The sequence below is a fragment of the Gadus chalcogrammus genome, chromosome 21 (genome assembly GCF_026213295.1).
Source record: "Gadus chalcogrammus isolate NIFS_2021 chromosome 21, NIFS_Gcha_1.0, whole genome shotgun sequence".
In the NCBI taxonomy this organism is placed as follows: domain Eukaryota; kingdom Metazoa; phylum Chordata; class Actinopteri; order Gadiformes; family Gadidae; genus Gadus; species Gadus chalcogrammus.
This window is the reverse complement of record NC_079432.1, coordinates 3,898,582-3,915,347: the sequence shown is the minus strand read 5'-3', so window position 1 is coordinate 3,915,347 and position 16,766 is coordinate 3,898,582. Positions and strand designations below refer to the sequence as shown.

At 48.4% G+C, this 16,766-nt stretch overlaps 4 protein-coding genes across 4 annotated transcripts in view; 1 reads left to right on the top strand and 3 right to left on the bottom strand.

Annotated features, from left to right (window-relative positions):
* Positions 1-1,578, bottom strand: part of chrna2b (cholinergic receptor, nicotinic, alpha 2b (neuronal)) — a 10,522-nt gene extending 8,944 nt beyond the window's left edge. The window contains exon 1 of the mRNA XM_056581017.1: positions 1,372-1,578. Coding sequence (XP_056436992.1) covers positions 1,372-1,450 — 79 coding nt within the window. The 5' untranslated portion in view covers positions 1,451-1,578. The remainder of the gene's footprint in view (positions 1-1,371) is intronic.
* Positions 856-16,766, top strand: part of baalcb (BAALC binder of MAP3K1 and KLF4 b) — a 72,850-nt gene continuing 56,939 nt past the window's right edge. Inside the window, exons 1-3 of the mRNA XM_056581046.1 lie at positions 856-1,655; positions 3,656-3,871; positions 16,574-16,631. The gene's annotated coding sequence lies outside the window, so the exon portion shown is untranslated. The remainder of the gene's footprint in view (positions 1,656-3,655; positions 3,872-16,573; positions 16,632-16,766) is intronic.
* On the bottom strand, positions 3,330-5,029 carry si:ch211-142k18.1 (uncharacterized). Its single transcript, XM_056581053.1, has 2 exons — positions 4,595-5,029; positions 3,330-3,811 (listed from the first exon to the last, which is right to left on the bottom strand). The coding sequence occupies exons 1-2, from the start codon at positions 4,813-4,815 to the stop codon at positions 3,652-3,654; spliced, it is 381 nt and encodes a 126-aa protein (XP_056437028.1). The 5' UTR covers positions 4,816-5,029; the 3' UTR covers positions 3,330-3,651.
* On the bottom strand, positions 7,600-13,697 carry LOC130374891 (integrase/recombinase xerD homolog). Its single transcript, XM_056581868.1, has 2 exons — positions 13,469-13,697; positions 7,600-11,284 (listed from the first exon to the last, which is right to left on the bottom strand). The coding sequence occupies exons 1-2, from the start codon at positions 13,695-13,697 to the stop codon at positions 10,077-10,079; spliced, it is 1,437 nt and encodes a 478-aa protein (XP_056437843.1). The 3' UTR covers positions 7,600-10,076.

The window sequence follows — 16,766 nt, the reverse complement described above, 5'->3', positions numbered from 1 at the left end:
TGTCTATCATACGTCACACATCTGCCTGTTTGTCACAAATCTGTCTATCACATGCCACACATCTGTCAGTCGGCCAGTCGCTATCTGTCACGAATCATTCTGTCACACATTAGTCTCCCTTTTCACCTGGAGAATAGGCAGAATAACAACGACACTGTGTGTGCGGTTTGCATCTGTGTGCGTGCGTGTGCGCGTGTTCCTACGTGTGATTGTGTTTGAATGGGAATATCACCACTACCATAATGTCTGATCCTCTACATGACAACATGAAAGAAAGAAACGGGAGCAACACCTCCACCTCCAACCTTACCATTACCATACTGATACTATGAAAGCATGTCGACAGTCGCCTGAAGAGCGCCACTCTCTCTCTCTCTCTATGTGGCCGTGAAACGACGTGCCTGCTCGGTCTGTACCCGCCCGCTCAGGCCCCTCTGAGAGGACAGCGGCGACACGTCATTAGGCCGTTATAAATGAGACAACCCGGCGGAGTGTGCGATGCTAAAAAGGGTCAACCCCAGGCCTTCATTTACGCATACAAATCATTCCAGTGATTTATCGCACCCTTCAAAAATGTCAATCAGTGGATTTTTTTTGACATAGCCTACCTGTATTTATCTTATTTATAATGAGCCATGCCCACTATCCAAATTGCCTGTGTTATCTTAAAGCAGTTTAAAGATGATTGCGAGGGTGTTATTTGCAATATTATTGATATTGGTTTGTCCTTAATCAACCAATGACTTCCATACTCATGCAAGCGGACCTCAACACACCTCAGCCAATAAACACCGACTATTGTCTGATATGCACGCGCTCCTAATTTTGGGCGCGAGGGGACGGCGTGCTCGTCTGTCCGCGCGACTCTGTGACTGACAGCTGATGAGCATCACTCAAAAAGGATCCGAGACGCCGCACACATGAAGCCTTCCGCCCGCGTAAAGACTTCCGGAAGTCCAGAGCTAGCCAAACAAGTCAGGCGAGGTAACGGTGTCGTCTGTGGTTGACAACGACGCGCAATTAATACGGCAAACACAGAAAAGACGGTAAAGGGCGTGAAGAAAAGTGCTAAACTTGTCCTAAACAAATTATTTCGCTCCACGGGGCACGCGTGGACCTGTTCGACCGTGGGGTCAACGCGCGAGGTGGGGTGACCCCACGTGGGTACCTGCTCACCGCCATGGAAAACCCTCCATGTTGGTGCTGCGGTGAGTCCATAGGTTAGTTGTTCGGCTTAAATATATCTCATTAAGGACACTTATTTCCCGTGTATATTCTTCAACGTGATGGCAACAGTTCGCATTCCTTCAGAGTTAACATTTTGCCAAAAAGAAAAGCAAAAAAACGAAAAAAAAGAATTCAAGAACTTACTGGAGTCGCAGAAGAGCAGGCACCACACCACGGTGGTCCTCACCGAGAACAGGTGGTCGCCCGCTGCTGCGTGTCCCATGGTGTCCGCCTCGGCGTCGGTGGTGCGGGGAGATGCCCGGAGATCGGTGGCGTCACCGTGAACACCTTATCGTGGAGGGAGAGAGAGACGTGATGGAAGCGTGTCATCTTCGTTGCTGGGAGGCACGTCGGGACAAGCGGGGGCAGAGTGGACGAATCTCGCCTCTTATTCGGTGGGCGTGGATGGAGTGACGCGTCATTTAGGGGTGAGCTCTCTGGTGCGTGTGTTCTGTAGGACTCTACACGAACACAAACACACACACCCCTTCCTTCTCGCTTTAACCATCCGATTATTTATTTTTAGTCCGGTTTAGTTGGCAGGGGTTTAGTCACGCAGCGAGGTGTTAACTATCTGTCAACACTGTAGGAGAGGAATGCGTTTGGAGGGCAGCATGGGTACCGTCTCCGCGTAATGGTGACGCTGCGCGTATTTACGCGTGATCGCGCCTCAGGATAACGGACAATTCTGTAGAGGAAAAAGGAAACTGGGGACTCTGTGTTTATTATGAGATGTAGTAGTAGCAGGATATGTTACTGTGATTGCAGATGTAATAAAGGAGTAGTTCATCTGCGCGTATAGTCACGTTATACATATTAAACCCATTGGAATTCTAATCGATAACTCAATAATGAAAAGTAAAGCATATAACATTTGCTTGAATAACAAATACATAACACATGTTCAAGATAAAAGACAGAATTCACACTTAATGTAACACAAGATTTTCTCTGTGAATTGGTATGATTTGGTATGCGCCCCGAAAAGGGGAGCATTTAACCAAACTGCTGTCCACTTGACTCAACGCTCAACACAGAACAATACTCGATGTGTCCCGAGATATCAACACACATCTTGGAAAAATTGTATACTGACGGCAAACTCTTGGTCTCGGTTAAGGCAATCAGGAAGTTTGGAATCCCTTGACGTTCAAAGCAATGAAAATGGAAATTGATGCAACCTTTGGTAAAACGTATATGGATTTTGACCACCTATATTTAATCGTAAAAACACGGTTGGTTGATTCTTAAAAAAATGATATATTATTTTTTCTTTGTGACGATGACATTTACCTTGAACGTCACCTTACATGTAACTCACATTCTGTATTAAAACAGTAAAAATGGGTTCTCACTGGACCTTCCAGGGAGAGTACACAGAGCCATGTGGCTCGCTGACCAACAACAGGCAGCCAATCTCCCCTCGTTTGTTTCCTAACCACTGATCATGTAGCCAAAACAAAGTCTTATCGCTCCCGGGAGACCACTAAACTCTCCGGCTCCTTCTTCAACATCTTGAGTCATGAGCTCATCCGGCTGGCCGGTCTGCCCCCTGATGCCAGATGGCCGTTCATACGCTGCGGCCGATGAACCAAAGGACCAGTGTTTCTGCTTGGACTCACTGGCGAACGACAGGGCAGGAGTCGTAAGCAGAAAGCCGGTGATCCTAGCCTGTCCTGGCGTGACTGAAATCAGTTAGCGTCAGTTACTGGCTCCCTCAAAGTCAGTTAGTCTGCCTTGAGGGAGAGTGTTATTTTATTGCGTTTGTATTTTATGTACATTTGGCAAATTCTACTGTGATGGCTTTGGGGTGCTCTTGGGTAGTTTGTCTTCCAACTGCGATATGGAGGATAAAAGTTTACTTTCTTTGTTTTATGTTGCGTACTCTCACTGCCAAGGTGATTGAAGAGGTTAACGTCGACCTCCCTGTCCGGAGTTATACACTTTTTATGTTGCGAAACACATTGGACCAAACCAAAACACTGCATTATGCAGGACGCAAGGCAAATGCAAAAACTGTTGTAAAATAATCTCACTATTGGGACAATGGGTAAAACAGTTAAAACCGTTTCTTTGATTTATTAAACAGTTAATTTTTACAGACATCTTCAAAATATGGATCAGAATCAGGTGCAACACAATCTCACTCCCGGCAGAGCTTGCTAGCATTGTGTAACATCTCCAACATTCATTCATTCACTCCCTTACTCATTTACTCACTCACCAATTCACTCATTAATTCCCTCACTCACTCCCTCATAAATTCACTCACTCACTTCCCCATTAGTTCCCTCACCAATTGACACATTCATTCATTCACTCTCTCATTCGGTCACTCGCTCATCCTCTCACTCCTTAAGTCACTCGTTCACCCTCTCACTCCTTCAGTCACTCGCTCATCCTCTCACTCCTCTCCCTGCTCCCTTAGCCGCGGTGGCGCCGGAGCGCGGTGTTCCTGAGCGCGGCGTTCCCGATCTTCCTGGTGAAGGACGCCTGCAGGGCGGGCACGGCGAGCTCCAGGCGGCCGGCGGCGTCGACCACGCCACGGCGCAGACCTTCAAAGGACGCCAGCTCCTCTCGGATCCTGAGGCGGGAAGAACAGACGCCAATCAGCCCCGCTGGGTGAAGAGAGGGCACCGAGGAGGTAAGGGGGAGGGGGAGGGAGAGAGTGAGGCTGGAGAGAGGTTGTGGAGAGATTGGAGAGAGAGGGAAGAGAGAGGGGGGGAGGGGGGAGATTGGAGAGAGAGAAGAGAGAGAGAGAGAGAAGGGATAGAGAGAGGGGGGGAACGACTGGAGAGAGAGAGGGGGGGAGAGACTGGAGAGAGAGAGAGGAGGAGAGACTGACACAGGGAACAGCGGCAGATGTAAACATTGTATGTGCGGAGGAGGAGTTGACTGGAATACGTTACGGTGCAACGAGAAATACAAACACTAGCAGTCACTGGTGCGGACGAGAGAGGATCGAAGTGTGGCGACCAAAGAGAGAGAGAGGGAGAGAGAGAGAGAGAGAGAGAACCCCAGATGTTTGTATTGAATGTTTGGGTTTAGGGTTCACTGAATAAGGAAATCCTTGCAGTGGAACATGAAAAGCAAGGTTGGCTTTCAGGCTGGGAGAAAGAGGGAGGTTACTGAGTAGACTGGAAAATGACACTAGGGCACACAACATGTTCGGTATGTGTGTCAGAGGGTTGTCAGGGCAGATGGCATGGAATGAGTGTCAGTGAGAGACAATCCTGTTGAAAGGGGACACAAAAGGCACAGGTGAGTGGATTGGAGGTGAGTGCCTTCTCCGGTGGAGAGAAAACCAGAGAAAGGAAAATAAAAAGCTCCAGGAAATGAAACCGTGTGCCCCGCCGTTCCCTCATACCTCTGCATCCCAGAGAGCGTTTCCATGACGTCCCCCTCCAGTTGCCTCTCCAGGTCCTCGAGGGCCTTCTGAGTGGCCTCTTGGCAGCTGGCGTGCTCCTCTTTGATCCCGGCGATGTTCTCCTGGATGATGTCCTCATACCTCTGCTCCCCCACCTCCTCACTCAAGTACTGCACCAGGTTCTCCACCACGGCCTGGTTGCCGTGTTGGACGGCCCTCATGTGGGTCAGCTCCTCCTTCTGGGCCTTGAGCCAGCGGGCCGACACCCGGGGCTTTGTGGAGAAGTGGGTGGAGCACACGTCCCATTGGTCGACGTGGAGCACTGATGGAGATGGGGACGGGGACGCGGATGATGATGGTGGTGGGGGTGTTGGCGTTGTTGGTTGCGTTGGTGTCGTTGTTGGTGGGGGTGGTGGTGTTGTGGGTGCTGGTGATAGGGTTGTTAGTTGTGGTGGTGGTGGTGAGGATGGTGGTGGTAATGATGATTGTGGTGGTGGTGGTGATGCTGTTGGTTGTGATGGTGGTAGTGTTGTTGGTTGTGATAGTGATGGTGTTGTTGGTTGTGATGGTTTTGTTGGTTCTGGTTGTGATGGTGGTAGTGATTTTGGTTTTGATGGGGTAGGTGTTGTTGGTTGTGATGGTGTTGTTGGTTGTGATGGTGTTGTTGGTTGTGATAGTGATGGTGTTGTTGGTTGTGATAGTGATGGTGTTGTTGGTTGTGATGGTGATGGTGTTGTTGGTTGTGATGGTGTTGTTGGTTTTGATGGTGATGCTGTTCTTGGTTCTGGTTGTGATGGTGATGGTGTTGTTGGTTGTGATGGTGTTGTTGGTTGGGATGGTGATGGTGTTGTTGGTTGTGATGGTGATGGTGTTGTCGGTTGTGATGGTGATGGTGTTGTTGGTTGTGATGGTGATGGTGTTGTCGGTTGTGATGGTGATGGTGTTGTTGGTTGTGATGGTGATGGTGTTGTCGGTTGTGATGGTGATGGTGTTGTTGGTTGTGATGGTGTTGTTGGTTGTGATGGTGATGGTGTTGTCGGTTGTGATGGTGATGGTGTTGTTGGTTGTGATGGTGTTGTTGGTTGTGATGGTGATGGTGTTGTTGGTTGTGATGGTGATGGTGTTGTCGGTTGTGATGGTGAAGGTGTTGTTTGTTGTGATGATGTTGTTGGTTGTGATGGTGATGGTGTTGTTGGTTGTGATGGTGTTGTTGGTTGTGATGGTGATGGTGTTGTTGGTTGTGATGGTGATGGTGTTGTTGGTTGTGATGGTGATGGTGTTGTTGGTTGTGATGTTGATGGTGTTGTTGGTTGTGATGGTGATGGTGTTGTTGGTTGTGATGGTGATGGTGTTGTCGGTTGTGATGGTGATGGTGTTGTTGGTTGTGATGGTGATGGTGTTGTTGGTTGTGATGGTGATGGTGTTGTCGGTTGTGATGGTGATGGTGTTGTTGGTTGTGATGGTGATGGTGTTGTTGGTTGTGATGGTGATGGTGTTGTTGGTTGTGATGGTGATGGTGTTGTTGGTTGTGATGATGTTGTCGGTTGTGATGGTGTTGATGAAGATGGTGCAGGTGATGATGTGGTTGGTTGTGATGGTGATGGGGTTGTTGGTTGTGATGGTGTGGTTGGTTGTGATGATGTTGATGGTGATGGTGCAGCTGATGGGGTTGTTGGTTGCGTGGATGGTGGTGGTGGGGATGGTGATGATAGTGATGGTGTTGAGGGTTGCGTTGATGGTGGTGGAGTTGTTTGTGATGGTGCAGGTGGGGATGGGGATGATAGTGATGGTGTTGAGGGATGCGATGATGGTGCACTTGATGGTGATGGTGTTGTTGGATGTGAGGATGGTGCGGGTGATGGTGTTGTCGGTCGTGATGATGGTGATGGTGCCTGTGGTGCTGCTGATGGTGCAGGTGATGTTGTTGGTTGTGACGGTTGTGGTAACGACGCTGATAGTGATGATGATGGTGTTGTTTGTTGTACTGGTGATGGTGTTGTTTCTTGTACTGGTGATGGTGTTGTTTGTTGTACTGGTGATGGTGTTGTTTCTTGTACTGGTGATGGTGTTGTTTCTTGTACTGGTGATGGTGTTGTTTGTCGTGGTGGTGATGAAGGTGAGGATTCTGGTGGTGGTGTTTTTGTTTGTAGTGATGGTGATGGTAGTGGTGATGGTGTTGTTTGCTGTACTGGTGACGGTGGGGAGGATTGTGGTGAGGCTGTTGTTGGTTGTGATGGTGATGATGCTGGTGGTGGTACTGATGGAGGTGGTAATGATTGGGACTGCGATAGTGATGGTGGCAGTGATGATGATGATGATGATGATGATGATGATGATGATGATGATGAGGATGATGATGCTGGTGGACCTGATGATAGGGGTGGTAGTGATGGTAACGAGGATTGGGACGGTGGTAGTGGTGGTACTGATGATGGGGGTGGTAGTGAAGGTGATAATGAAGATGATGAAGATGTTGATGATGATGATGATGCTGGGGATGGTGGTGGTGATGATGAATTTGAGGGCGACCACGGCAGTGGTTGAGATGATGTTGCCGGAGGTGATGAAGGTGGCCCTTGGGATGAAGATGAGGGTTGCGATGATGACGATAGTGGTGACGATAATGATGACGATGATGATGATGATGATGAGGATGGTCCTGATGATGGCGATTGTGAGGGCGATTCGGGTGGGGATAGTGATCGGACCTCAGACGCTGGAGCTGGTGACGGAGATGACGGTGGTAATGAGGATGGTGATGCCTGCGACGGTGGCGGCAGTGGACTGATGGTTGCCGGTGTAAACAAGGCATGACTCTCCGTCCTCCCCCATAGTCCCGTCCCAGCTTTCATCGAGTTGTTATCAGCCACGCCGAGCCAGGGCGCAGAAAGTTCAAGCCCTGAGCCCGTTTCCTCATCATCACCGCTCTGGCCCAGGGTCAGCCTCACCGTGGACAGCCCCAGGAAGATGCAGAGCACCCGACACCACATGGTGACCTGGAGAGGACCAGAGGATAGCGAGCTCAAATGGTGCTGAGAGAAATAGGTACAGTTAGGATTCGCATTGAAATCGAGAAAGTAGAGATCAGAGCGAAAGGCAAGGATGTGTTGTGCAACCCTGCAGGCCTCATTAAAAAGATGATTCAACTCTCTGTCACCAACGACCTGGCACAGTAATGAGAGTGTAAGAGAGTTTATTAGTCCAGTAGCACAGTTTTACATTTTTTGCAGCATTGCCACCCAGCAAACTAGAGTTACACTATGGAGTAATGTATGATTGAAACTGGTGAATTCTTAGAAAGTTTAAGTTTATTATCCTAATATGTGAGAGGACTTCCACTACATGTCCTTCAGGCTGGTCCGATTCCTTATTAGTTATTCAAGTATGTTTTCATTCAAGTATTCATGTTTATTTCATGAACATTGAACATTGAACAATTTTTTGCCCAGTTAATATTCCCTTTTGTAATCCCTTTTAAGTGGATTCATTGTAATTCCTTTCATGTGATTTTTTTTGTGCTTAACCTTCAGTCGTAAAGCCAAATCATCTGTAATAAGCTGGAATTAATGTGATAATTCTCCCATAAAGACTTGATCACCGATAAGTATGAACAGGATTTATTTAAATAACGACATGGGAATATTTTGCATGGTGAATCTTTGGCATGAGCCCCGTCACTGATCCAGGATAACGTGCGGACTCGGCGTATCCTGCCAGGACTAGCAGGGGCGGAGCCTTCCCCTGGACAAGTAGACTGGGCCGACCTGGTGGTGGTGGGGTGGATGGAGGTGCGTTGAACGAAGACCTGAGCAGCAAGACATATGTTAGACTACTCTTTATAGAGCAGGTGTAGGCAGGTGATTGGTAGCTGGTGATTGGCGGCCAGCCGCGCGTGATTTGAGTCCTCATGGTAGAACTACCAGCAAGCTTAACATTTCTCCCATAAAGACTTGATCACCGATAAGTATGAACAGGATTTATTTAAATAACGACATGGGAATATTTTGCATGGTGAATCTTTGGCATGAGCCCCGTCACTGATCCAGGATAACGTGCGGACTCGGCGTATCCTGCCAGGACTAGCAGGGGCGGAGCCTTCCCCAAAAGAGAGGACGTAGGCCTACGCCGGAAGTAGCTAAGATACCTCGGCATGTCCTGCCGGGACTGGCAGGGGCGGAGCCGACCCCAAAAATAGAATATCGAAAGGGGGTAATGAGACCATACATACCCGCGTAGAAGAAGTGGACAAGGATCTATACTGCTTCTGGAAGATAAAAGGCATACCCAATATACGACATATTAAGAGTCAATCATACGTACCGTAAAACGATAAGCTTAAAAACCGTCAGCGAGATCGATGAATCACGTAAAAGCAGTTGACTTAAAATACCTCAGCGAGATCAATTAAAATTTAGAGCACTCTGCAGCTGTTACGCAGCGAGCCACGAGTGCTTTCGTGCTGTACCAACTGCCGTGGTCGATTCACTCTCCGGGGTCGCTGCGTGACCTGAGTGCTTTCGCGTTGAACCACCGACGTGGTCAACGAACTCACGAGTGCCCTTGATGTGCCACCGACGTGGTCACGCACTCACCGGTGTTGTTGCAGCAAGTATTGTGAACTTTCATGTTGAACACCGACGTGGTCAACGAAATCACGAGTGCCCTTGATGTGCCACCGACGTGGTCACGCACTCACCGGTGTTGCTGCAGCAAATATTGTGTACTTCCGTGTTAAACACCGACGTGTTCAATGAACTCCGAGTGCCCTGCACTTGAGTGTTTGATATTATGCCACCGACGTGGTAATTAAATTTGCATGTGCCCGAGTTGTGCCCACCGACGTGGTCAACGCACTACCAGGGTTGCTGCAGCGAACGTGAAGTTCTGAGTTGTACCGCACCGACGTGCGCAACGAACTCACGAGTGCTTGGGTTGTTCCCACCGACGTGGGCAACGCACTCACCGGGGTTGCTGCAACGAACTAGAGTTCTGAGTTGTACCGCACCGACGTGCGCAACGAACTCACGAGTGCTTTTAGTTGTTCCCACCGACGTGAGCAACGCACTCACCGGGGTTACTGCAGTCAAACCATGAGTATTAGATAACGTGCCACCGACGTGGTCATACTCACGAGTGCCCGAGTTGTTCCCACCGACGTGAGCAACGCACTCACCGGGGTTGCCGCTGCAACCTTGAGTTTTATTTTCCTATGAACGCCACTGACGTGACAGCGAACTCAAGAGTGTTTTCTAGATGATCCACCGACGTGGTCACACTCGCCGGGGTTGCTGCAGGTTAACCTGAGTTATGACACCGAATTTTGCTTTATGAATTTAGTACCCGATAACCACCACCACCAGTAGTTGCAATAATGTTGCTTTTAGCAACGAAAATAATGACAAAATATCATCATCACGAACCTTTATCGCGTGAAAAAAAACGGGACGCAACAGGCATGCTGGGCGTATGACAATAACTATAGTTAAATACATAGTACAATACATTTCGATAACACTAGAAAGAATATAGGCGTAACTAAAACGAATAGACTAGAATAACAGCTTGACACTAAGACTAGAATAACCCTGGAATGGAAACAGCCGCCAGAAACAGCTATAGTTGAAAACGTGTTAAACCTGCCTTGACCGACGTTAGAGAGCATCGTGTGCGCTTGATGGAAGAACCTTGAATTCGACCGGATGTAGGATTCGTAGGCTGTGGAAGACCACCTTCCCAGCCGTTTGATAGACGCGTCCGGCAACCCTTGTTCAGCGGCTGTAGTTGCCGCTCCAATCCGGAAGGAGTGGCCAGTGTAGAGGGGAGAAGGTAGGCCACACCCTTCTACCACCTTCGCGAGATGGACTCTAAACCACTCTTTAGTCATTGGCCGGCCGTTAGGCAAAATAAACAGAGGTGATTCGGGAGGCGTGCATTGCCGGAGCTTGAGGTAAAGGAGCATGGAAGCGTAAGGGCAGAGAGAGTTGTTGATTCTTGAGATGATAATAGTAACACCTGCCCCTAGGCTATCGCTTTTGGACCGTTTTAAGAAGATGGAAAAATGCCTTGCAGAGAAGGTGACATCAGCAAAAGCCAGGCCCCGTGTAGGGGAAAAAGTCTGAGTAGGAGACGTATATTCCCCTGGACGCATGAACCCGTAGAATGCTGTGAGAAACACTGTCTCAAGTAATGTGTTAAAATAAGGATGGAATTTCCCAGCTCTAAGAGCGCACACTAATCTGTTCAATATATCGAGTGTGATAGGAGAGCGTTTGTCTGGTACTTTTGGCACCGATTTATACATGCCCTTCAATAAAAGACGGATTGCGGGAGCCGAAAATAGACTAGGAGAGCCAGGATCTTGGCATCTAGCATAAAATTGAATACCAGCTATATTCCCCCGAATCGTAGACAATTTATGTCTATGAGATTCGAAGCAGTGGACGATAAAAGCGCAGACAATAGATACCGACACTGGAAGAACTGAAACGTGCATGGAAATGCAAAATAAATTAAACAGGGACCACGCGTAGCTATAAGCTTTGAGGGTAGATGGCGCTAAAGCTTTTGCCATAAAAACACTCGCGGAGTCTAGCAACGAATTTAGCCTATTGCCTAATCCAGCCGGAGTTCGTGGAAGGGTGGGCTGATTATTGGGTCCGTATTCGCTGCGGGGCATAGACGTCTGAATTCCTGGAAACGGAAACGAGAGAGAGAATCAGCAAGACTATTATGGTGACCAGGTATATGCTCAGCATTAATGATGAAATTGAGAGTGACGGACTGCCATGTGAGACGTCTGAGCATGGACATGATAGTGGGGCATGCAGATCGCTTTTTATTAATGATAGCCACCACTGCTTCGTTATCGCAAAACATGGTGATACGTTTACGCCGCCATGCTTGGCCCCACAGAACGCTAGCTGCCACAATAGGGTAGAGCTCGAACAACGCAGACGACTCTGACCCGAAGGCGAATGTGCGGAATTCGACCGGCCATCTCCCAGCGAACCATTTGGCCTTGGAAGAAACCCCCAAACCCGACCGAGGGGGCCGCATCAGTGAATAGTTCGAGAGAATCAGATGATTCAGGCGTGTCGTTATAGAAGAAGGAAATTCCGTTCCAGTTAGCGATGAGGAACGACCAGAATTTGAGATCGGACCTGCAGCCTTCGTTGAGGTGTATCACGTCGTTTAGTTTTGGGACCGAATGTGCCAGATCTAGGAGGCGAGAGATGAACGAGCGCCCTTGTGGTATAATACGCATAGCGAAATTGAGGTGGCCTAGGAGTGAGAGCATTTCACGTTTAGTAACTCCAGCAGACGTTATAAACGCATTGAGAAACGATCTGATCCTCTGTAGTTTCTCGTCCGGGAGGGATGCTTGCATCCTATCCGAGTCTAAGCGAATCCCTAGAAATTCGATTGCGGTAACTGGCCCCTCTGTTTTCTCTTCAGATAAGGGAACTCCGATCTCGCTGAACACTCTCTTAAGAGTATCCAGGACGCTGGTTTGGTTGGATGGAAAGTCAATAAGCAAAAAATCGTCCAGCAGATGTAGAACGAATGGCAACCTACATATGTTTAGCATAATCCAGCATAGGGCCTCAGATAGCAAATTGAAGAGGTGGGGGCTGCTCCTACACCCGAATGTTAGTCTAACTGCGAAATAGAATTTAGACTGCCATTTCACACCGAACAACGGCCAATCGGACCGATGAATGGGCATTATTTTAAAAGCATCTGTAATGTCGGCTTTAGCGAGCCAAGCTCCCTGGCCTGCGATTTTTATCAACGCGATGGCGTGGTCGATAGTGGCATAGTACAACGAGAATGGTTCTGGTGGGATACATTCGTTAACGCTAGCGAAAGAGTCAGAGTGAGGAGAAGACATATCAAAAATAAGACGTTTTTTCCCTGAATATCTCCGGGTAGCAACGCCGAGAGAATTTATTCTAAAGAAAGAAAAGGGGGGAGAACTAAATGGGCCGATAACATAATTTTTGAGAAGCTCTTTAGCCAGAAGAGCAGACACTATTTCTGGTTCTGCCAGAGCTGACTGGAGATTTTTTGCCACATATTTAGTGGACAATGGAGAAAGGACTCCCACCCGGAACCCCTGTGAAAGGCCCGTGATGAGATGGTCTACAAAACCGGAGTCGGGGTGCGATGAGAGGAATGATGCAAGAGAAGCAATGTTAATTGGGGTAGATGGGTGAGATTTTAAAATCTCTTGGAGGGATGGCCCCTCCCTTGAATTGCCGGCCTTTGGCGGCGGGGGCAGGTAGTTTTCGGGTGCGGGTCCCTGCAAAAGGTTAACGTCACTATGGACGAGTGGCGTTTTAGGGGCATAGACGGGGGCGGTAGTAGCGGTCTTGGGGCATAGCACCGTTGTGTGCCCGTGGGAACTGCAGATAGCGCAAGAAATTGACTGATGGCCACCGAAGTGGTGGAGCAGAAGCTCGGTGTCCGTAGTGGACCAATCAATCCTCACATTAAGCATGGAGATCCATTGGGCCGACTTGGCAGAAAATGCTTTATGATACTCATAAAATAACGTTCCGGCGTAGCGCTGGTTGAGGTCGGCGATAATAGCGAGGTAAGCGTCAAGTTCTGCCCTCCTATCCGGATAAACTTGGCACATAATGTCTCTGTAAATCCCGAATGTAATGACGAACTCGCCAAAAGAGAGATTGCGCGTAAGTCTAGGGTCTGACGTTTTCAGAAGAACGGACACGTCACCGCAATCAACCCATTGACGCTCTATGGCGGGGGAGGGCAACAGTAACGCCGCGAGATTAACGTCTCTGCCCTGGATTATATTATTTTTTGTGGTCTGAGAAACCGTAGCCGCGGCGGGCGTAATAAAGCTCCTACCCTGGAGCTGGACTGGTAGAGCAGTAGCGAGCGAATACGCGAAAGGGGCTACCGCGGGGGCTGCAGTAGCCGTGGTACCCGAGCACGTGCCGGGAGCATAGCCTATGGAGGCGGAAGGAGCCGAGCCGGATGGTAGCTGGAAGGAAAAAGGCGCCGTGGCGATGAACGACGGCGGGTTGAGGGCCTGGACCCGTCCGGGAATGCGGCCTGGTGTTTCGACAGCATCCATCCTGGCGCCGAGGCTTTGGACCGACTCGGCGAGGGTGTGTAGAACCTGGCGAAGGTCCGCGTCGGGGATTTGTTGGGGGTGGTGATGAGGATCCCGTGGAACGAAATTACCGGCTTTCCGCGCTCGCTTGGCCGGGCCGGAAGTAGTAAGCCGACCAGCGCGCTTTTTGCCGGGTTTTGTAGTCGTCGCAGCAGCGGAGCCAGCGGCGGCGGCATCCGGAGTGAACGTTGGGGAGAGTGGAGCGTGGAGATGTTCCCCCAGCGCTGTGTCGGCAAGCTGCAGGGCATCCGCCCGCGACAAGCCGACTTCCACTGGGACGCCTTCTTGGGTCAGGAGTTCCAGCAGTTTTTTGGTTGGCCAAGACGCCCAAGAAGCCGATTTTAATTGGATTCGCGAACTCCTACGTGATACGGCAGGAGATGGAGGAAAAGCGTCCTCATCGAAATCCGACATTACGGCCTCTGGGTATGTATTAAACGACATGGTACTAGGCGACGAGATTTAGCGAAGCGAAATCGAAAGCACAGTAAGCAGCTCATGCGTTGAACGAAGACCTGAGCAGCAAGACATATGTTAGACTACTCTTTATAGAGCAGGTGTAGGCAGGTGATTGGTAGCTGGTGATTGGCGGCCAGCCGCGCGTGATTTGAGTCCTCATGGTAGAACTACCAGCAAGCTTAACATAAAACCATCGGGTAACCCTCAAGTAAGCGTTTTTCAGTCGCACACTCACTTGAAGTACATGCCCCCTGCTGCAGTGGTCTCCGACCTTTGACTTTGGGGGTACCACTTAACGATCAATACCTTTTGCGGACCATTTCATATGCAAATTCTTCAGTAATACATGAACATACGTGCAGTGGATGAGCAAGACTGCTGGCCGACTCCCCCTTTATAGAGAAATGTTAATTCAAGATGGCCATGGCCGGTGGGAAACAGTGGACAGAAAAAGGCTTTAACCCTGCTTATGCTCCCAGTGAGGTTATTCAGCAAACACAAATCAACACAAAACATTTCAATGGAAAACATGTGTTTGAATGCACAAAGCGTCACTATTTTTGAAACATTGACGAGCCATATATGGGTGCGTGATGGCTGGTTGAAGCAGCCTCACCTGGCCGATTCTGATTAGGCTATGGGGCTGGCGGAGGCTGCACACCTGTTGCACATTGAGTAATCAGTGTGCACAGGTTAAATCAGCACACACTCGAGATTGATACCACGGCTAGTTGTCACTACAGGTACCTGTAATTGTGTTACTTAGAGTACTTGTTACTACAGGTAGTTGTTACCTTGTCACTAATGGTACTTGTTGCCTTGTTACTACAGGTACTTGTTACCGGGTTACTACAGGTACTTGTTACCTTGTTACTGCAGGTACTTGTTACCATGGTACTACAGGTATTTGTTGCCTTGTACAACAGGTACTTGTTACCTTGTTATTACAGGTACTTGTACCTTTTTACTACAGGTACTTGTTAACTTGTTACTGCAGGTACTTGTTACCTGGTTACCACACATAACAAACAATAGCAGACCCATTCAAAACGTAGAGGCTCCCTTATTCAAAGTTCAAACAAAGGCATTGAACAAAAACACAATGGCTCCCTCAATAGCAGGTGGAACTGACCAATCAAACAATAATGAACAGATGAATGGGTTGGCGTTGGCCCGTTTGAACCGGGGACCTTTATCTTGCAAATGATAACAGTTTCTCTTTCTCTGAGAAGCAATTTCCACAAACGAGAGAGGGAAGCAGGAAATTTCACTTTGGCTCATCTATTCTAGTCCTTGATGACAGTGCTATCTTGGATGGCTCCAGTCCAACATTTCTATAATCCTTCTAAATGTGCATCGGATCAGAAGGGATTCTTGGACACGGAATCGGATTCAATTGTGGAGAAATTGGCATAATCCAATTTTTTTGGAGGCGGAGAGGCCTTTGTTGAAATTCTGTGCACTGGACGTAAACGTGTTTTTTTTAGTCAGCAGCCATCTTGTCATAACAGTCAAAAAAGCGAATGCACTCCAACGGTTTCCTGTCGCTGCTCGTCCATCCACCATCCGTCCTCATTAGTGGTAGCCGACATCTGGAACAGTACTCAGACACAAAGACTGACCTCAGCCACATAACCAGAGAATACGTTTGGCAGTTTAGCTCAATTTTTATGGTTTTTTTTTCTCCTCAGTCCTCCTGACTGAAGTCACCGAGTCAGATCCCTTTCACAGCTGAACTGCAAAACGACCCGTTCAGTCTCGTACCGTACGCTGAAAGCTATCCTTCAGCGCTGCACCAAAGGGACGCGGATGTGCATGCACAAATGCCAGTGGTCGTGTGTTAATTGGACAGACTCTGTAAGCAGACTCTTGTTTATTTATAGATGCCATGCTGTGTCCTGAAGTCATAAAAATCAAGCAACTGTCGGCTCTACTCCCAGTCTCTCTATTTCTAACAACTCTGAAGGGTGACCTCAGGAACCTTGTAAAAATAATTAGCTTGTAAAAGTCGCTTGCTTACTTCATTACTTGCAGACACAGCTAAGCCACAAAATGTATTTTTTATATTACATAATCTCTTGGCAGACATTTTTCATAATCGGCTTAACATTGTACGCAGATGATTTATATATTTATATATCATTTAATAAACGTAACTGGTAGATAACGATAGAATTATGTGTTGTATTACAGTGGCAGGATAATTTAAACATTTTAAGTTCCCTGAGCAGCAGGATATGAAACCAAAGGGGCTGACGCAGGGCTTTTGGTCCATCTGTGTGTCTCAAAAGATTTTAATTTATAGTCGGAACTCTTAATGACCTATAGAATGTACGTAGCTCTCCTAAACTAACTTCTCTCTCCACACACATCTACAGCTACGCTACTACGACGCACACGCCTGACTTTCTGCTCCGCCACAGACTCCCCGACAAGGTTTGCCCCCTACACAACACACTGTTGGTTAGCTAGCTAGCCAACAAGCCAATCTGTTATGTAGATATACTGCGTCTACATTGCAGTAGAATGGTTGCGTGATCCTGTTGCTCGCATCGAGAGGGTCTTTGCAAA